The following is a 22,364-nucleotide window of genomic DNA, read 5'->3' on the forward strand; positions in this document are numbered from 1 at the left end:
AGCATGTGTAATGGCAGGTCTGTTTTGGAATAGGGTTGGCATATATTTAGGCTGGATGGCATGAACTACAGATTGTTTGTTCCACCTATGTCACAATGATACTATTCAGTAGTGAACTGGTAACACATTGGTATTGCAGCTGGATAATTTCTGCTTATTCCTGGTTGAAAAATAGAACACTGAATGCTAACCAACTTCTTGTTCACGCTGTCCAAATGGGCCAAATTCCTTGCTGGTGTAACTCCATTGAAGGTGCACATGAGGAGTGAATTTGGCCCAATGGCTACAATATCTAATCCACTGTGATGAAATATTAAATAATAACATTCACATACATAGCATCATTCACTTGATCTCAGCAAGTTTTCTAGAGCTAGGTAAATATTATCCCTATTTTACAGCTGTATAAACTGAGACACAGAGACATTTAAGGGATTTGCCCAAGAATCAGCAGTCAAACTGGAAATAGAACCCAGGTATCTTGACTCACAAACCCTTATGCAAAATAAAGCACAATGCTGTTTCCATTGTGAGACATTACTAACCACCACTATAGCACTGGCAGAAAAATGGCAATGAAATGGCATTTTACAAGAGTGTGCACTGCATTATCATAAAAAGGATCAGAGCTTGAATACCGATTTCTTGTTCTTTTGTTTCTGAGACTGGCAGATGGTGGAACAACACTTTGCCTTTATTTAGGACCTGAGCTAAAGCCCTGGGAAGCTAATGGGAGTCTATCAACTTTTGTGGGCTTTGGATCAGGCCCATAGTCCTTCAAACCAGGTTACCCTTCTGTACTAGCAACCAACTGGGGGGAGGGATAGCTCAGTGGTTTGAGCATTGGCCTGCTAAACCCAGGGTTGTGAGTTCAATCCTTGAGGGGGCCACTTAGGGATCTGGGGCAAAAATTGGGGATTGGTCCTGCTTTGAGCAGAGGGTTGGACTAGATGACCTCCTGAGGTCCCTTCCAACCTTGATATTCTATTCTATGAACTGCAGGCACAATTTTGTAGACACCAATAATTGCATGCACAAGTGAAGGTACGCAAGTGTCTAAATACCTGGCTGCACACAGTAATTAGACAGTCAGTTGTCTAAGTGGCATAATTTCCAACCACAAATGATTGCAGATGCAAAAAAAATAAATAAAATAAAATAAAAAAAATCGAGCCCAGCTTTAAAAATCTGGTCCTACATCTTCAAAGCAATTTACCAGGATTAAAGATGTAGAAGGATGATTGATGCGACACTTTATCTTCTAAGAGAGGGCCACTGGGAGAAAGGAGAAGCTGCTACAGTGACAATATGAACCTATCTTGCTCAGCGGGAAAGTCATGATTCAAAGGAAGGTCAGATTGCTTTGTGGACACAGGTCATGGTTCAGGAATGGATGGGGATGCCCCTGCTAGACGCCATGACAGAAGCCACACAAGGCGGAAGCAGAAGAGATAAAGGCGGCAGTTGCAGCCTGTCACAGAACTGCAAGGTCAGAGTCTCTGATCACCTGCCTTCTCCGCAGAGGGAAGGTCCCAAACCCCATTTCTTTGGAAGGGCCCTGCTGGAAGGAATTCTGAAGTAGTTGTGGGGGCTAGTGGGGATTGACTAAGGGGTGACTTCCCTCCTTCTACTAAAACAGAAAAGGAAGGCAATGCAGGCCACCATTCTTTGGGCCAGAACTACAGACCCCAAGAAGCACCCTCCATACAACACTGACACCAGTCCTGAGATCACAACTGGCTCCCAGGCCTGAGGACTGCAACGAGCAGAGGTTTAGTGCCACATACTACTATACCTCCATCTTCATTTTCCCAGTACAGGAAAAGATTCATTGTTCCGACTTCGGTGATTTGATGATCCTCTCCATACAGCCACAGAACCTGCTGACACCCTAATTCCATAGCTTCACGCTGGGCATAGATGGAAGAACCATAATTCCTTTCAGGAACAAATGAAAAAGAGACAGATATCAGTAGCTAGCTGGGTATCTTCCTGCTATAAAACTTCCTAATTCTTCTACTTCTAAAAACAGCTTACATTACTTTCAGTGCCCAGATTGCAAAATCCGCCTCATGATTAATGCTCTGCAAAGTAATTTCCTGCCCCTGACATGATTCCATTGGCAGCATTTAAATGAATGAACTACAAGTCACTTTGCTGCTGCTGCAAAATAAAACTTTGAAGGGCTCAGCCAGAGTCAAGGGTTCCCCCTACCTAGCAGCACCATACTGCTCCATAGGGTCTGTGGACTACCTGGATAAAGCTAAAGGGAGTTTTGGTGGGCCGCCAGGCAGCTCCACTGGATCCTGGGATATAAAGGTAACTCCTGCCCCAACTGACTCATGAAAGTGTCACGTTTGTACAAACAAAGCGGCTAACAGATTATGCAGTGAAGGCCGCAGCACTTCAAGTTTATACACATGGAAGTGGCTTAAAGCTAGTTTATTTGTAGAAGCAGAAAACCTGAAGCAGTTCAACAGGAGTCAGTTCAATAGGAAGCAGGGGATTCCCTTAGCCATACAGGCTCCCTCCCTCCCCTTAGCTCTCACTGCCTGTTGCTGCTGTCTGATGTGTAACTCTTTACCCAGTGGATTTGCTGATAGAAATCTAGTCAGAAGAGATTTAAACTTAGATTTTTAACTTTGGTTTTCTTTATAACTGCATATTTCAGACATGCACACACAAATTTGCAAGATTTTAGGAAAAACAAGTTGCATACTTTGATAAAAGGAGGCAGAAAATCATGGGGCACTGTGTGAACACTTTAAACTGGGATTAATATTAACTTCAACATTTACCGACAATTACCACACTTGGGAAACTATCTGGTAACTCTAGGTAGTTGTTGACTTTCAACGGTGACTAAGGTAGATCAAACTTCCATATACTTTTTTCCCAAAAAAATAAGACCGGACAGAAGTTTCTCTTAGTTTCTTCTTCTTTGCAATTGCCCTTATTCCAAACTTTTGCCCTCATTCTCAAAACTTTTCATAATGTGACAACTTAACACAGAAATTGTCTCATGGACACCTTCTGTTCCATTTTCTGACAGAACAGCAGCAACTGCTTACATGGAGAAACAACATTAGGAAAGATTTCAGAGTAGCAGCCGTGTTAGTCTGTATTTGCAAAAAGAAAAGGAGTACTAGTGGCACCTTAGAGACTAACCAATTTATTTGAGCATAAGCTTTCGTGAGCCGATGAAGTGAGCTGGAGCTCACGAAAGCTTATGCTCAAATAAATTGGTTAGTCTCCAAGGTGCCACTAGTACTCCTTTTCTTTTTGCGAACATTAGGAAAGCATTTGACTTGTCTTTATTTTAGCAGCTGGAATCATGAAGAGACAGCTCCACAGTCTCATGCAGCTCATTATGGACTACCAGGGGTCCACAAACTATAGTTTAACAACCTTAACCTTTAGTCTGTCTATGCAGGGTGAACAGATCGGCAGTCTGCCATTTTGTAGCCCATTTTGACTGGAGGTGAGATACCTCTTTTCTGGAAATGCCTTTATTACAATTTCTGATTTGCAACATTTAGTAATACAGCATCATAGCCAGGATTTTACTGAAAGGAAAAAATAATCCAACAGTTAAACTATGTAATTAATGCATAATCAGGCTCTCTTACCCTCCCAATTTGCAGTCCCCCGTTCCTCCTTTCCAGGCTCTTACATATTTGGGATCTGCCCATAAGGATATTGGATTAAAGCTTCCGCTTGCAAAGTATGGGCCCACAGGACTCAGTATAACATACAGCAGGGCTTTAGTTGGCTTCTTGACTCCAAGAGAAGGCTGCACAGTAAAAGAAACACACAGTTTTTGCTTTGTTTTCTTCTTCATGTCACAGTTTAGATTTTCTGAGTTATCACTTTCAAAGCACCTGCAGCAGGTGGGTGCTCCATCACCAGTCAAAGGGCACAATGCATCTGCAAAGATGCTGCTTCAAAAAACCAGCCTAAGCCAGTGGTTCTCAACCAGGGGTCTGGGGTCCCCAGGGGGTCGTGAGCAGGTTTCAGGAGGTTCACCAAGCACGGCCAGCGTTAGATTGGCTAGGGCCCAGGGCAGAAAGCCGAAGTCCCGCTACATAGGACTGCGGACCGGGGCACCAAGCCCCACCACCCGGGCTGAAGCCAAAGCCTGAGCAATTTAGCTTCATGGTGCCCCATGGTGTGGGCCGGGCCCCAGGCAATTCCTCTGCTTGCTACCCTCTAACGCAGGGCTTGGCTTTTATATGCAGAAAAACAGTTGTGGCACAGTTGGGTGGGGACTCAGAAAGAAAAAGGCTGAGAACCGCTGGCCTAAGTAACCCTTATTTTACACATGGCTCTCATTTGACGTCATAAAAAAAATGGTTCCTAACCTTTCTGTAACTGTTGTTCTTCCAGATGAGTTGCTTATGTTCATTCCACTTTAGGTATGTGTGCACCAAGTGCACCGTTGCCAGAGATTTTTCCCTCAGTGGGGTATCCGTTGGGCTGGCTCTCGTGCCCTCTGGAGCCACATGCTCATCCGCTGGTATAAGGGGAGCCGCCGGCCTCGCACCCTCTCAGTTCCTTCTTACTGTTAATGCTGACAGAGGGGTAGGAGGGTGGGTTGTGGAATGGACCGGAGCAACACATCTCAAAGAACAACAGTTACAAAAGGTAGTAACAGTTTTTCTTCGTAGAGTGCTTGCTCATGTCCGTTCCATGTTAGGTGACTCACAAGCAGTATCCCTGGAGACAGGCTTGGAGTTCATGCACATGCTGGCAGCAACACTGCTCTCCTGAAAGTGGCATCATCCCAGACCTGTTGGGTGATGGCATAGTGATATGCAAAGGTATGTACTGATGACCAGGTTGCAGCCCTGCAAATGTCCTGTGTTGGGACCTATGAGAGGGACACTGCTGACAAAAGCTTGGGCTATTGTGGAGTGAACAGTTAAGATGGCTCATAGCAAGCCCGAATACAGGCAGCTATCCAGGATGAGATCCTCTGGGCTGACACAGGTAGGTCATCCTCTCATCTTTTCCACTATTGCTATAAGGAGTTTAATCCTCTCAATATAAGAAGCGAGGTCCCGCATAATGTCCAATGAGTGAAGCTGCTGTTCCTCAGAGGTCTTGGGAGGCTTCGGGAAGAAAACGGACAGGAAAATGGCCTGGCTGCTATGGAATTGTGACACCACCTTAGGCAGGGTGGAGAGTGCAGCTGGACCTTGTCCTTGAAGAACACAGTGTAAGGTGGTTCTGATGTAATGGTCTTGATTTCAGAGACCTTTTTGGCCAAGGCAAACGCCACTAAGGAGGCAACCTTCCAAGACAGAAGCAGCAGGGGGAACGATGCTGGCGGCTCAAAGGGGGGGACCCATGAGTCTCAACAGAACCACATTTAAGTCCCACTGCGGGATCAGCTTGGGGACCTGAGGACAGAGCCTCTCCAGCCCCTTGAGAAATTGTACCATAATCTCGTGGGAGAACACTGACCTGCCATCCACCAGTGGGCGGAAGGCTGAGCTGGCTGCTAAGCACTTGACAGACATGAGGGCTAGGCCCTGCTGCTTTATGTGGAGCAAGTAGTCCAAGATAGATTGAAGGGAAGATCGAGACGGAGAGAAAGCTCGTTGAGACGTCTATGTCAAAAAGCATTTCCACTTATCCAGGTAGGTAGTCCTGGTGGACGGCTTTCTACTACCTAGCAAGACCTGCCAGGTCTGTTCCGAGAAAGCCTGTTCCTCTGGGATCAGCCATGCAGCATCCATATAGTTAGGTGCAGGGACGTGAGGTTCAGTTCAGGTGAAGCAACCGGCCACGGTCCTGTGAGATTTGATCCAGACTGAGTGGGAGCAAGAGTGGAGCTGCTACTGGGAGATTCAGGAGCGTACCAAACCAGTGGCTATCAGAATAACTCTCACCTTGTCTTGTTTGACTTTTAGGAGGACCTTGCGAACCAAGGGGATTGGGGGAAAGGCATAGCATACGAGATCTGTGAGGAAAGCATCAGAGAGGGAGCCCAGGATGTGATCATGCAGTGAGCAAAACTGATGGCATTTCCTGTTTTGTCTGGTAGCAAACAGGTCCACCTGGGGAGGCCCCCACCTTTGGAAGATGAACCTGGTGACCCCCGGGTGAAGGGACCACTCATGGTAAGAGGAAAAGGATCTGCTGAGATGATCCACTGGTACTTTCCGGATTCCTGGGAGATGTGACATCTTGAGATGAATGGAGTGCTTCGTGAAGAAGTCCCATATACAGATGACTTCCTGACACAGGGCCGAAGATCAGGCCCCTCCCTGCTTGTTGATATAGCAGGTATGGCCGCACTATTGTCTGTCAGGACTTGCACCACCTCGCCTGAGATCTGGGGAAGGAACACTTGACAAGCTAAGTATACCGCTCTGAGCTCCCTGACATTTATGGGCAGGGAGAGTTCTTTTTGGGACCAGAGGCCTGAGGCTGGTGAGGTGGCCTCCCTGCCCTAGGTCTGACGTGTCCAAGATTAAAAGCTACCAGTGGTTGAGACATAACAAAGGGCATACCCATCATTACTGATCTTGGGTCTTTCCACCATTCCAGGGAGGTGAAGGACTAGGGGAGGAACTGTTGGCATGGAGTCCAAGAGGTGTCTGCTCCAGGAATATACTGACACTAGCCACATCTGAAGGTCCCTGAGGTGCAGTCTTGCATGTTGAACCACTTAAGTACATGTCGCTGTAGCTGTTGCCCCCTGTAGCTTCAGGCAAACCCAAGCTGTTGTAATTGGGTGGACCATGACACTGAATATCAGGTATGACATAGTCTGGAATCAGGCCTCTGGCTGGAAGGCACTGGCTTGGGCTGAGTTGAGCACCGCCCCAATAAATTCTATACTCTGAGCCAGGACAAGAGTTGACTTCTGTTCGTTTATCAGCAAGCCCAGTGCTCAGAAGGTGGTTTGGACCATGCTGATGTTATTCTGAACTCGAGCCTCTGACCAACTTTTGATCATTCAGTTGTCAAGATACTACCACCAGACAGGTTTCAGAGTAGCAGCCATGTTAGTCTGTATCCGCAAAAAGAACAGGAGTACTTGTGGCACCTTAGAGACTAACAAATTTATTTGAGCATAAGCTTTCCTGGGCTATAGCCCACTTCATCTGATGCATAGAATGGAACATATAGTAAGAAGATATGTACATACATACGTACACACATACATATTCTCTCTCTCTCTCTATATATATACACACACACACACACTGTGGTTAACCCAGGACAAACAGCTACAAAGTGGGGGTAGTAATTAGTCCCAGGGGATTAAAAGGACCCTCCCTATCCACTGAGGAGAGAGAACCACAGGGCAATAAGGTTCAGCTGGAAAAGGGGTTGCTAGGGACCCAATTAGGTTCAGCTGACTCCAACTACTTGGGACCTTTTTAAACCCTCCCCTGGGTGGTAGGAGAGGGAGGGTGAGGGAGTGAGAGGAGCAGGGAAGTTGCGAGTAGGCTGTTTGCAGCAAGACACCAGGCCTTCCCAGTAGGAGGGCTGCACTCGCTCCCCAGAAGGGAAGGAAAACAAGCACAAGGGACTGATTGAGGAGAGGAGTAGCAGGACCCTGTGCCACCTTTCAGGATTTGCCTTGCCCCAAACCTGAGTCTCCAAGGCTAAAAAGGACTGAGCCTACTGAGGCGAACAAGGTATTTTGCCACAATACAGAGAACATGAAAAGGTCTTAATTAGCCTCTTACTCCACCTTTTCATATATATATAGATAGAGATATCTATATCTAGCTCTTCTTACTATATGTTCCATTCTATGCATCCGATGAAGTGGGCTTTAGCCCATGAAAGCTTATGCTCAAATAAATTTGTTAGTCTCTAAGGTGCCACAAGTCCTCCTGTTCTTCTTACCACCAGACACTTAGTGAAACCCCCCAGGGGGCTGCCAATAGGCCAAAGGCAAGAGTGGTGAATTGGTACTAGTGCTGACCCACAACAAACCTGGGAAATCTTCTGTGGCCATGGAAGATAGAAATGTGAAAATATGTGTCCTTTGAGTTGAGGGCAGCGTTCCAGTCTCCTGGATCCACGAAGCGAATGACAGAGGCAAGGGAGACCATGCAGAACCTCAATTTCTTGAGATAACTGTTGAGGCGACGCAGGTCCAGAATGGGCCAGAGACTCCGTTTAGCCTTTGGAATTAGGAAAATAATCCCAAAGTGAAGCAAAACCCCTTTCCTCTTCCATCTTGCGAAACCTTCTCCACAGCCCCCACTCAGAGGATGGATTGCACCCCTTGGAGGAGGAGTTGCTTGTGAGATTTTGGGTCCCTGAAGAGAGATGCGCAAGGTGGGTGGGATGGAGAGAGGGATAAAAACTGAAGGGTATAGCCGACTGTCACTGTATTTAGAACAGTCCACTGTTATGTATGACCACGCTGGGCTGAAGTGGGACAGACGGTCCAAAAATAAAAGGGGAGATGAATCTGAAGCAGTGACAGGTATAATGCCCTTAGGCACACCTTCGAAAGGCCTGCTTGGGCCCTCCAGAGTACCTCTGAGACCCCAGCTGGGAGGCTGGGGTGGACAGGAGTGGCTGCTGGTGCCACTTATAACATCTCCCTTTTCTTTTGTTGGGTTCTTGTCTCGGAGATGCTGAGAAACAAGGAGGCTGCTGGGACCTGAAGTGCTTCCTGGAAGCCAACGGAGCATAAAGGCCTAAGGATCGTAGGATGGCAATTGAGTCTTCAGGCCATGAAGTCTTGTGTCTGTCTGCTCTGAGAATAGAAAGGAGCCTTCGAAGGGGAGGTCCTGGATGAACTGTTGGAAGCCCCAAGGACAGGAGCCAAGAACGATGCCTCATGGTGACAGTGGAAGCCTTTGTCCTGGCTGTTGATTTGGCTGCATCCAGAGCTGCCTGGAGAGAAGTCCTGACCACATTCTTTCCCTCTTCCAAGAGGATAGTGAACTCCTGCCTTGAATATTGGCCCTGGGAGTCTTTAAATTTAGCCAGGGAGTCCCAAAGACAACCAAAGCTTGCTGGTTAGAGATAGTAGTTGAAGGCTACCCATTGAATAAATCTTTCTTCCAAAACAGTCCAGTTTCTTGGTGTCTTTTTGTTTAGGGGTAGCACTCAACTGGCCCTGCCTGCCTGTAATTTTGTAATGTTAGTAAGTTTAAAGTACTGATAGAAGCCACATCATAACCTACTTGCAAGAATTCAGAAGTTTATTCAAGGGACATATTAATGGCTGTCATATGTATATGAAGAACCAATCCTCTGTGAATTTATTAGAGTATCTATACAATCGCTTTACAGGCTCCTTCCTCCTTGAGAGTTTGCCTCTCATGCATGGAGCCATCATCACCAGGGGTGAAGAGTTTGCTCCCAGGCAAAGTCTAAAATCTGTTGAAAGTGCCATTGCTTGTCCACATGGTATTTGACAGACCACTAGTCTGGATTGAGTGAACCATGCTCAAACTGGCTGTGTGGAAGCAGTAACTATGACATTAGTCCCATTTTTTTGGACCTCTGTATATAACAAAAAGACAGATAGAAACTTGCCTAACAGTAAGAAAATACAATACTTCCATTTAAATCTTGTTAGGAGTCTTGTCATGGTGAAGAGGTCATTGTTGGGAGCTGGTGAAATGACCTCTTCTGTTGTTTACCTTTTGCAAGTCAGAGCAATTTTTCTGCTTGATATGGGTAAAGGCCCAATCAGTGTGGACTAACCTGAAACAATTAGAGCACTTTATTTACCTAATGAAGCCCCACACTGAAGAATCACTTCATATTAATACTGTGCACTTACTTCAGGGAGATAATTTCATTGACGGTCTGCAAGTGCTTTACAAACATTAAGTTAACAAAGTCCCAACACCTTTGTAAGGCAGCTAAGTATTACAAAGACTATTTACAGATGGGGAAATTGAAATGAAATGACTTACCCAAGGACAGACAGGAAATCAGTGGCAGAATTGGGAACAGCAATCACACCCTGATTCCTAGTCCTATAATCTAGCCAGTAAGCCTTAAAGTTTTCCCTCTTATGAAAACTTACAAGAAACTAAAGTGTTCATAAGAATCAACTCCCTGTATCCAAATTGTTTTACCGACATTGTAGACTTGCTTCAATCACACCAGCAAGCAATTTGTGTACATGCAAACAGAGGAGCTGCAATGCAGGTGAAGTTCATCCATGAATGAGGAAAAATTCACCTATGAGAGAGTAGCACTTGGGACTCCTCCAGAGGGGAACAACTTTAAATTACCTTTTGGTCTTTAAATTACCTTGCCAGTGGGAGACCATGACATTCAGTCATTGAATTACCATGCATATCTCCCATAGCCTTTTCTCTAACTTACGTTTCAAAATTTCAATGCATACATTGCTGTGTAACTAGCTGGTCTCCTTTTCCTACAAAACCTCAACTGAAATATTGTACATAGAAAAAAATTTACAATCATTCACACAGACCAAGTGAAAAATTGTCTTACACCTAATAATCTGAACAAATATGTCCACTAGATGGTGCTGTGCTCAATGTAAATGAGCTGTAGTAAAATGAGGCTCCACAGAGTGGAGCATTTCCTAGGTAAATCAATGTGCTAATGGCAAAGAGAATTTAACAGTCACAGGTAGGCAATCATTGGAAAAATGGTTTGGACGAAACACTGTTAAAGATTTTTCCCATCACTGAAATTAGCTTATATGTTCTGCTAGCTGTATAATTCTCACTTGAATTTATAAAGATAACACTATTCTCACTGGCAGCCAAACAGACAGTCTGCTTTACTGTTTCTGCTACAATTATAATACAGTTTATCACACTTTGGCAAGCCTATCACTTGGCAGCAACCCGTGGGGAACCCACAAAAGAGACCATGATTTGTTATCAAACTTCTGACTCCTCTTTGAATTGGTGAAACCTGGATGCATTTATGCTCCAGCAGCAGGAGTGAGTGCAAACCTACCAGCCAATCTGTAGTAGAAAAGCAGGACATGGAAGGAATACTGTGATTAGTGAGTATTCAGAGGTATGACGGGGAAGGGTGGTGTATGAATGGAACTCTTGGAATGATGAGTATGTATACAAACACAAAAAAGGTACATGCAAATATGTCGGAGAGATTATACTGTGACATTGCTTTAAATGTGCCAGACTAAAAGCTGCCACAGGGTCCCACATTGAACGAACAAAAAAATCCAACCACACCAGTGCTTCCAAATTGGTGGCCAAAAGGTCTTTGGTTTAATATATATAATATAAAATACAAACATACAACAAACACGTGTATGAGACTATAGTACAGATATTGCCAAGGGCATAGCAACTTCTCAAATCATTCTTAAAAAGCAAAAAAGGTTTAGGTTTTTCCTTGATTATCCAGATAGTCAAGTTATATTATCTCTTCTGTTGGCAGACTAAGAAAAAGAGGCTGATGATTGAATGGGTGATGAAGACTGAACTGTCTCGTCCCCCTGAGAGATCTTCACTCCAAGATGTGGGTGAGGCGTACAAGCTTGTGCTGATGCTGCCCATTTTACATATGTTCGATGTATAAATAAAGGACATCTGTCCAGGCCAGGCCAGCACCTTTCATGACCACTAAATTCACTTTAAATGAATTTAGGAAGAAAAAAGAACAGATGCCATTTGATTTGTATTGGGGGGAGTTAAGCAATAAGATTCCATTGAAGCCAAATGTGGTTAATCTATTTTCTAACATGCTACTTTTGAAAGCAATCATTTACATACCAGAGACGGGGAAAAAAAGTAAAATATAGTTAACCAAGCAAGGCCTGCCATTCATAAAACTCGTGGCACCACATTCACTAGTGCATTATGGGTACTTTGCACTCTGCTGGCAATGCAAAGGTGCCATAAACCAAATTTGATTGGCCTGTTAAACCAAATGTATAGAAACTGTACATGGCCAGAGAGACACAAATCAGCCATAGAATACTGGTGAATATATCCCAATGCTTCAAAATAAAAAGATCTGTATAGAATGTTTATTATGAGTTGTATTACAGCAGGGTCTACAGGCCTCAACTGAGATCAGGGCCCCATTGTGATGGGCACTGTACAACCATAAGGGACAGTCTCTGCCCTGACAAGCTTACAATCACTGCTCTAGCCTAAGTGCCAAAATATGGTTGCCACTCCAGCTGTAGAAAGAGAATTAAATATTTTAGTCTCCTTGCCATGGCCAATTACACGGTATGGATTTCAAGAGGTTAAGATAAGAACAAAGCAATGAAAATGTATATAAAACTCAGAAGAAAACATTTTTTTTCCACACCTCTGTTCCAATTAAAGTAGGGCGGATATACAGGCTTGCAGACATAGAGTGCGGGACCCACTCTTTTTCCACTTCCACAAGCTTCCGGATGCACTCTAATAGCTCCTCCTTGTCAAAACTCTGAATGAAAGAAAGAAAGAAAGAGAGAGAGTTATGCAAACACTCTAATGGGAACTTTTAATCATGATGAAGAAGTGTTCGCAGGCTATAGAAGTCCACATGATTCTAACATCACCCTTGGTGTGTAATAAGATACAAGGGAAAAGGCCACGTGATTTTAAGTGCCAAAAAATGAGCCGTCTTAAGATCCTTCATGATATTGTGAAATATATTTCACAAACACAAATAAAGAACCAGTGGGATTACTCACCTCCAATTCTGTTGTACAAAGCACACTGTAGAGAACTCAGTGTGTGCAAAGAACTCAGTGTGTGTATGGGCAATCCCCTAACTTTTCAGGGTCACACAGAGTTTAAAGCCAGAAGGGACCACCAGATCACCTATCTGACCTCCTGTATAATACAGGCCACTAAACCCACACAGTTCCCTCTGCACTGAGCCCAGTAATCTGGATTAGACTAAAATATTACAGCCCACAGGAGACAACACTATTGTGTGCCTTAGGCAGAAAAAAGAAGGCATCAAGGTGTACCAATGCCCAACGCCCCTCAGTGGCAGGGTATTGACTAAGTGATATATACCTGGATGATCCCAGCAGTTTGTTCCCAGAGCTTGGACCAGAATTTAAGGCCTGTGAATTTTCAGAGCATTGTGGATAATGATGAACATTTCACTATAGAATTCCTGTATATAATATCACCATAACAAACATGACAAGGAACACACAGGCCAGGGTGCAACTATTAGGACACATAACTTGCCCTACTAAAGCTCATCAGCATGGTGATAAACTTGGGGCACCAAGGGGCTACAGGACTTGACTAAGGTCACAAAGCAAGTCAGCAGCAGAGCCAAAAAATAAAACTCTTACCTTGAAGACAGCCACTGAAAACAATGGGTTAAATTCTACTTGTGCAAGCCTATGGACTTCCATAACTGTAAAAGAGGGTACAATTTGGCCCACTGTCTGTATATAAATGTTTAGAAGGATGTGTGTATTATATGCCTTCAGTTTCTAAAGGATTGATTAATCCCCTGAACTTTAATTTCCATCAGTGGGGAAGGGCAGCAAGGAAAGATGGAGAAAATGAACCTCCATCTTTGTGCCAATGATCTAGCACAGGAGTTCTCAAACTATTTTTTGCCGGGCCCCCCTTTGAAAATATTTCAGGATGTGATGACACTTCCCCCCGCCAACATGCCACCCTTACTTCTGCGCTGCTGCTGGCCAGCCGCCCAGCTCTGAAGGCAGCGCAGAAGTAAGGGTGGCAATACTGCAACCACTCTGCAATAGCCTTGTGACCCATTTTTGGGTCGGGACCCCCAGTTTGAGAAACACTGATCTAGCAGAAGAGTTCATTTCACTGGCTCCCTACAATGCGCTCTTCACCATGACAAGACTCCTAACAAGGTTTAAATGGAAGTACTGTATTTTCTTTGTAGTCAGCAAGGGTTTATAGCTCCTGCGTACTTCAAAGCCTCACACCCTAAAAATAAAAATGCTTTCCTAAGCCAAGGAAAGAATGAGCTTCAGTTACATACTGGCAGTGTTGCTCGCGCCGCTGACCGCAGCATCCTGTCCATGTTGAGCGTTGGGCGGAACAGGCGGATTTTACCATCCACTCCTCGATAAGCCTTCATCCCTTCAAACAGCTACCAACCCAAAAGGAGAAAGGAACCAAATGAAAATTGTGCTGGGTTATCTCATGACCACCAATACAAAAATAAAACATGCCCTTTGGAAGTAACAGAGCTTAGCACTTCCATAAACACTTTACATCTTCAAAGTACTGTATGAATTCTAACTAATTAATCTTTGCGGCACCCCTGTGAGGTAGATAAGTATTATTACTCCCATGTTACTACCTGCTAGAGTAGTTGTCTACACTAATCTGTCCCTGGGGACTTTGGTGATAATGTCATTATCCTGAGCTGGTTCCAACAGTTAAAATTTGTAGCATGGGTGAGACTTTATGATACCCTCATACCCTGACTAATGCCTAGGACCGATCCCAAATAGCATCTTCCCCTATGGAAAAGTCCTATAGAATTTAACAAGGTATGATAAATTTCCTTTAGGGCTCCACCTGATGCGTGCCTATGCTGAAGGAAAATTAAGGAATCCCTTGATCCTGTTTCAGCTGGCCCTTGCTCCATCTGTCTCCCAACACACCCCTATGTGGGGAGAGAGGGTGGAACGGGCGGAGGACACAGGTGGCACAGAAGTCAGCTCCTTCAGCTTTATGCCGGAAGAAGAATTCAAGAATTCTTATGGTCAGAATCTAGCTACTTTGAACCATGAGAACAGACTGGGGAAATCTAGCCCATAGTTTTTTGGACCATCCTATAGAATGTAATAGAAAACTACATCCCTGTGACCGAATAGTTCTAAAAACATACTGAAACAATACAATTCTTTAAGTTCTATGAGTTGTTTTTTAGAGTAGTTTCTATAGAACCTAAATGGTTTAATCACTATTACATTCCACAGCACTTTTCCATAGGGTTAGTACAGTAGAGGACTATCAAAGGCTTTAATGCAGCTTCCAGGACACAGTGAGGTCTTGTCCACACCACAAATTTTAGTTGTGTCATACCTGGGTCACAGGACAACCCAGTGTAGTATAAACAGAGCCTCAGTGATTTTCCCGAGGCCGTACACCAATTAAGTGGCAGAGCCACCATTAGAACTTAGGGCATCTTGCTTCTCAACACCATTCTCGGTGCTGTGGACCATGCCAGCTTCCACTTCATTAAAACTTCTTGCACAAATTTAAAAGGCAACCATCCCACAACAAAATTTGACACTGTAGCCAGAGAACAAAATGTACCTTTAATAAATCACGGCATAGCTGATAGAGGAACTTTAATAGGATTTTTTACTGGACTAGCAATCAGCTAATACTGTAATTTTCTTCTTGTGCCAAATTGTGGTTATTACAAAACAGCTGTTTTCCCCAATATGCATTTACAGAATGTTTTATGAGAGAAAGAGGAAGGAATGTTAGTCTAAGATATGATCAGTGGTTTCAGAGAAGCAAGAATCACATCATTATTGCAACATAAAGATTGCTCAAGCTTTTAAATCTTTTTCTCCATGGATGGATGCTTGTCACTTTTCAGAGCACAGAACACCTTTTCACTTGTTAAAGAAAGAGTACCTGCGGTGTGTTCTGGGAACGCCCAGCTCTAATAAAAGCAACTGCTGTAATTGCTTGCTAGTTTTTATACAATTTGCTGCTGCAAACTGTTGCAGGGCTGCAAATGTGTGCACACTATATCATCTGGCATCTGTAAGTCACAGGAGCTGGATCCAGAGGCTAGCAGATCCAGGATATCACAGTGTATCATGGAGGGCAAGGAGAAGGGAGGGAGGGAATGCCAAATTCATCAATTCATCATTTTTAATATACCCACTGTGTATTCATTGAGCCACACCATTGGGACCAGATTCTCCTCTGTCTCTCCTCTTGGCTAGAGGAAACGTGATGCAACAAAAGTAAAAAGAATAAAAAATGGAAAAAAAATAAGAGCATATTCATATTAGCAATGATTTCAGACTGGGCCACAGGCCTAGCACTAAAGCAATATGCTACTATGAGTGAAACATAAATTTGGGACTCCAGCGTGGTTTCTTGCTCCCTGGGCCAATCAAGAGCCATATTTAGCCCTCCTCAGCCACAGGGACTTGTAACCATAACACAGATCCTCGAAGGTTAGTTGACTGAATGGAAAAAATGGGGTAGGCCAGAGCCTTGCGGCTCAGAGGAGTTTCCCAGGCAAAAAAAGAAAAAGCCATGAGCCTGTTTCTCTTCTCTTTTACACCAGCGTAACTCCACTGAGTTCAGTGGAGTCACTCCTGATTTATGCTGAAGTGGAAGGAGAATCAGGCCAATGTTCTCACTGTATTTCCTAGATAGCTCAATGTGCCCCTACTGATGCTCTGACACAGACAAGAGTTTAGCACAAGCCGCTCCAATGACACAGAAAAGGCAGCTTTAGACACTGACAGCTAAGCATTTTTGAAAACTATTAACCACGCTGGCTTCCGGTTGTTAACATTTCACTTCCTTATGGGCAGCTCCTTGTTGCTATTTGGTCTCTGCTCTAATACATTTATTTTTAATCTTGTAAGATTGCCTGAGAACTAGTCAACAAGTGGGAATTAAAAACAAGAATCTGTCTAGTGTGTCCTGCAATCCAAGCTATGGATCTTTAATGCCTTCTATCAGTTTTTCAGTATGCATGCCCAGTCCCCAAATTAATACCATCAACTTTCCTAGAGTCTCATACAGACCATTTCAGTGTCACACTAGAGTACGAAGTAAGGTGAACTGGAAACCGTGAGCCAGATTTTGCCCTCAGTTAATCAAATATAAATCAAAACTAACTCCACCAAAGCCAATGGAGTTACTCTGGAGTGACACTAGTGTTAACTCAGCACATTAGGTCAGTACTAACTAACTAAGACAGTAACGGTACTTAGAACATATTACGATATAATGTTTTCAAAAGCTAGTAACAAAAAGGTAATTGCCTAATCCATTTGGTACTCACTTCCACAGCATAGTGGAGAGATGATGAGGCTGGATGTAATGAAAGGTTCTCAAGAGGCCTAATATGAGGTTTCTCCCATCCTGAAGTCAAAGACCATTCGACTATCAGCATGTTGTCTGTGAAAACAGTTCCAAACACCAAACCACTAGGGTCTGGTTTTTCCTTGAAAGTGGTAGCTGGGTTAATAATTAAGTCTGCAGCCTGGAAGAAACATAAAACAAAGATGTATGAGTATTTAAAAATAAAATAATTCAAAAGTAGATTAAAAGTGCTTGTGCATCAGTCACCACAGAACGATAAATAGGCAAGGGAGAATGCAATGTTTTGCTTTACAATTTTGACAGATAACAAGGCTTAACTTTAACACTTTTTCTATTTTTATCTATTTACATTTTAACAGTTGTGGGAAATTATGGGGGCGGGGAAAGTCAGACAGTAATTATTTAATGACAGAAACTGAAATTCAAAAATCTTCCTGCAAGGTCATGTTTCCAGGATACAAAGACTTCTTCATATAAAGGAAGATTGTGACTTGACATAGGGAAGTAAGGTGCATTTTTGTTCCCAGCATCATGGTGGAGGGAGGGGGAGAGTAGAGCAGGCTCTGAGGGGCCGCTACTCCCCTTGCATACACAGATGGGCAAGAGTGGCTGGAGCAGAGCAGGACTAGGGCACAGCCTTCTCTCTATTCTTTTCCCCTCTCCCCCGCGACCTTCTCATAGCATGCTGACCAGCACAGCTCAGCTGGCTCAGAGGGGAAAGTAATCTGTCAGAAAAGGATTGTCACTCTGAGTCATACTGCCTTCATGGCACAGCTATGCACTGCCCTTTACTCATGGCTCCAAGTGTCACTCTTTTATTTGATACTTAAAAATACAGTGCAATTAAATCACAGATGCATGAAGGTAGAAATGGTTCAGCACCAGCCATCGCAGATTCTGCAGAGGACTTGGCTTTTCAGACTTAGAAACACATATTTTCCAAAGCAAGAGGAATTTGGTCTTAGTCTTTTGAAAAAGTCTCTCTTTAAACAATCTGATTTTCAGGAAGCCTTTACTAAACAATGGCCTGTTTTTATTCTTTTTACATAATGTATTAGATGTAAAATGAATGGTGAGCCAAAGCACATGAAGAGCCAGAAGTTTTTTCAATCCTGATAAGACTTGTCTAGGTATTACAATGCATTAGTTTGACCACAACAATTACAGTTCTCTTTGTAGGAACTTTTAGCCTGCCAACAGTGAACTCTCTAAAGGGAATAGCTCTGCTTAATGATTTCATGAAACCAAGAAAGGATTCTACTGAAAACCTATTATCAACCAACCATGAAAAAGATATCACCAAAAGCTGTACGTCAAAATAAAAACCAATATTTTGAAACCTGGGTGCCTAAAACTAGCCATCTATCTATCTATCTATCTATCTAATATAGTCCCCAAGAAAACACTTAAACACAACCTTATCTTTAGGAATTTGGTTAACCGTTGATGTCAATGGGACTTATCACGTACTCAAAGCCAAGCATGTATTTGAGTACTCTTTGCTTTTCTGAATCAGAGCCTTATGTATCCCAAATTAAATGATTTTCAAAGGTGCTGAGCACCTGCAGCTGCCACCGAAATCAGCAGTAACTCAGTATCTCTAAAAGTGAGGCCTCTTATTTAGGTAGCTAAATTTAGATTTGTGCACTTCATTTTAAGCTCCTGAATTTCAAAAATTTTAGCCAGAGCGTTTAGAGGGGATAAATACTTTTTTTTTTCATATGGGAGCTGATTGAACTTGAATAATATATCTTATTTGAAAAGATGTTATGCCAAAAGGTGCTAATGGCTACCATTGGGATGGGGAGGGGAACAAGGGACGGGGAGGGTTCTTGATCCAACACCATCACAGGTCTCGTTAAAGCCAACAGCTGTGCCAAGCGTTCTCTTTAAGGCTCAAGAGAAGGAGCAAATCAAACCCCTTTTTGTAGTAAAGACAGCTGCAAAAAATGGAGGATATCATCCAAAGCATTAGGGTGAGAACTAAACTGTGTGGGACTGAGGGGTTTCTCTGGTTGCAAATCCTGGGGCTACCAGACTGGGCTGCAGGCTGTGTGTATTGGAGGCAGAGAGTCTGTAGAAGGAATTGTGAGGGTGGTCCTGAAAGGAAGCAAAGACAGAGCTTCTTTGGGCACAGAGCATGGTGGAGTGGCAGATCTCTGAGCAGGGTAACTGCCTGCTGCTGTTTGTTTTTATTATGTTCAGGGAAAAAGGCCCTTGTGTAGAATTTTGGAAATAAAACTATAAACTACACTAAGATACCCAACTCCTCACGGATTCCTCATCCTAACAGAAACAATCCTGCAAGGCCCCAAATATTGGCTAACTGCTCAGGCCAAAGTGTCAACAATAATTTAGAGGCCCTCAATCTCTGATGTGAAAACTTACATGGGATAAATTAAAATATATATAGTTTGACCTCTACTGTTGTATGTCCTTTTCTTAACAGGGCTCGCCTTACCATGAGGCAAACTGAGACGGCAGCTTCAGGTGCCAGACTTGGGGGGTGGGGGGGCATTGAGGGTGTCACTAGGACCCAGAGTATAGAAAATTGTGTCTGTGGCTGGTGCATATGTATTCTCTCTGCTCTAGATGCACAGAGATGGTGGAGTGCTGTGCTGGAGGAAGGAGGGCACAAGAGATGTAACAGGCAGGCAGGAGAAAAGGTGAGAGGCAATAACAGAAAGTAGCAGGAGCTGCAGGGAGAGAGAGGAGGAGGAACCTCTTATGTACCTCTCTAGCACCCCCAGGAGCCTGGACTGATTAACACCAGCTTCTCAGGGAGCTCCCTGTTTCCTGCCGCTTCTCTGAACCCACTTGAGGAGAACAGGCAGTCAACTGAAGTAGTAGGAGCCAGTTAGGCCCTTAAGACGCTGATATCTTCCCTCACTCAGGCCCTGCTACCAGTCTGCTTATTTGTCCCCTTCAACCGAGTGTTGAGAGCCACTATACCTGGCACAGAACAGCAGTCATAAGTGAAAGAAGAAAATGCCTCTGAGGCAGCATTCAGAAAAAGAAAGAAAGGAAGCTTTTCTATTTAAGCGGGAAGGAGCTCTCCTGAGATACATAGACACAAATGTTCACGGTGAGCCTTCTGGCACCAGTGAGGATATGAGTGGTGAGGAGATGCCTGATCTTCCAGTTAGTCAGAGTGCAGGTGACCTGGCAGCTACTGCAGCATCCATATCTCCATCTCAAATGGATGTAACCATGCACATTCCTGAAGAAAAGTGTAGATCAGAGAAGAGTGCGGTGGAGGCACAAGAAACAGCTGCTGCCGAGTTTAGTTCCTTAAATCTAGATGATCCAGGACTGTGGACCCACTTGAGCAGTATCCCGAAGGACTTCCTTGTACTGCATGGGCCACAGCAAGTGAAAAACTTCATGTTCCCCAAAGACAATGAAAACAGAAGTTTCCATCCAACACATTACTGGAGTGAAAGCCCCAATGGTGACAAAGTGGAGAGGCCATGGCTTATGTGCTCAAAAACCCAGAATGCTGCATACTGTTTTTGTTGCAAACTCTTCAAGTCTAATGTTCCAGCCACATTGGGTTCTACCGGAACAAAGGACTGGAAAAATCTAGCTAGAAATCTGGCATGCCATGAAAAGGCAGCAAATCACCAGAGAGCATTCCATAGGTGGAAAGAGCTTGAGATGAGACTAAGGTTAAAGTCCACCATAGATAATCAGCATCAAGAGAAGATTGCATCAGAGTCTCTTTACTGGCAAAATGTTCTGAAAAGGCTCATTGCCATTGTGAAATAGTTGCTACCCAAAACCTAGCACTGCGTGGCACTTCAGATCAACTGTATGTGCCAAACAATGGAAACTTCCTTAAAATTGTGGAGCTGATGGCTGAGTTTGATGCTGGACTCCAGGAGCATCTAAGAAGAGTTACCACTCAAGAAATGTACACACACCGCTACCTTGGAAAAACAATTCAAAATGAGATCATACAGTTACTGGCAACAAAAGTCAAATAGAAGATTGTGTCAGCAAGATATTACTCTTTTCAGAGTAGCAGCCGTGTTAGTCTGCATTCGCAAAAAGAAAAGGAGTACTTGTGGCACCTTAGAGACTAACAAATTTATTTGAGCATAAGCTTTTGTGAGCTACAGCTCACTTCATCAGATGCATTCAGTGGAAAATACCGTGGGGAGATTTATATACATAGAGAACATGAAACAATGGGTGTTACCATACACACTGTAACGAGAGCGATCACTTAAGGTGACCTATTACCAGCAGGAGAGCGGGAGGGGGAGGGGGGAACCTTTTGTAGTGATAATCAAGGTGGGCCATTTTCAGCAGTTGACAAGAACGTCTGAGGAACAGTGCGGGGTGGGCGGGGGAATAAACATGGGGAAATAGTTTTACTTTGTGTAATGACCCATCCACTCCCAGTCTCTATTCAAGCCTAAATTCATTGTATCCAGTTTGCAAACTAATTCCAATTCAGCAGTCTCTCGTTGGAGTCTGTTTTTGAAGTTTTTTTGTTGAAGAATTGCAACTTTTAGGTCTGTAATCGAGTGACCAAAGAGATTGACGTGTTCTCCAACTGGTTTTTGAATGTTATAATTCTTGATGTCTGATTTGTGTCCATTTATTCTTTTACGTAGAGACTGTCCAGTTTGACCAATGTACATGGCAGAGGGGCATTGCTGGCACATGATGGCATATGTCACATTGGTAGATGTGCAAGTGAACAAGCCTCTGATAGTGTGGCTGATGTGATTAGGCCCTATGATGGTGTCCCCTGAATAGATATGTGGACACAGCTGGCAACGGGTTTTGTTGCAAGAATAGGTTCCTGGGTTAGTGGTTCTGTTGTGTGGTGTGTGGTTGCTGGTGAGTATTTGCTTCAGGTTGGGGGGCTGTCTGTAAGCAAGGACTGGCCTGTCTCCCAAGATCTGTGAGAGTGATGGCAAATTTTGAAGCAACATCTGGGAACATCCTCTCTGACACTGAAACCACTGAGTGCCACACTGGGAAAGTTGAGTGGAGGCGATAAAGCCTATCAAACACCAAATTGGGAAGATAGATGATGCCATAGTTGCCATTATGGAGGATAATGCTATGACAGGAACTGTTCATGGGAGAACAGTGGCAGAGGAAATGGAATCACCAGAAACATACATAACTTCAAATTTCTGTGTGGCTTGACATACTGTTTGAAATAAATGTTGTAAGCAAGAGACTCCATGGTGTTTACCCTGATATATCTGGAGCAATGGACCAACTGGACAAAGCAAAGTCATATCTACAGTCTTACTGGTCAGATGAGGCATTTCAAAACATTCTGAAGAGTGCACAGAAGTTGGCAGAGGAACTTCACACTGAAGCTATTTTCCCACCCATTCAAGAATACAAGAGTCA

At 43.8% G+C, this 22,364-nt stretch overlaps 1 protein-coding gene across 4 annotated transcripts in view; it reads right to left on the reverse strand.

Annotated features, from left to right (window-relative positions):
• The window catches only part of BCAT1 (branched chain amino acid transaminase 1), a 101,866-nt gene that overhangs the window by 22,056 nt on the left and 57,446 nt on the right, over window positions 1–22,364 (reverse strand). For 3 of the 4 annotated variants that reach the window (XM_074937852.1, XM_074937828.1, XM_074937844.1), the window contains exons 3-8: window positions 16,945–17,145; window positions 15,805–15,861; window positions 13,930–14,040; window positions 12,268–12,387; window positions 3,630–3,793; window positions 1,796–1,938 (exon numbers count right to left, since the gene is read on the reverse strand). In XM_074937852.1, coding sequence (XP_074793953.1) covers window positions 1,796–1,938; window positions 3,630–3,793; window positions 12,268–12,387; window positions 13,930–14,040; window positions 15,805–15,861; window positions 16,945–17,145 — 796 coding nt within the window. The remainder of the gene's footprint in view (window positions 1–1,795; window positions 1,939–3,629; window positions 3,794–12,267; window positions 12,388–13,929; window positions 14,041–15,804; window positions 15,862–16,944; window positions 17,146–22,364) is intronic. The other variant, XM_074937836.1, reaches the window with a different exon arrangement.

Source organism: Natator depressus, chromosome 1 (assembly GCF_965152275.1).
Source record: "Natator depressus isolate rNatDep1 chromosome 1, rNatDep2.hap1, whole genome shotgun sequence".
In the NCBI taxonomy this organism is placed as follows: domain Eukaryota; kingdom Metazoa; phylum Chordata; order Testudines; family Cheloniidae; genus Natator; species Natator depressus.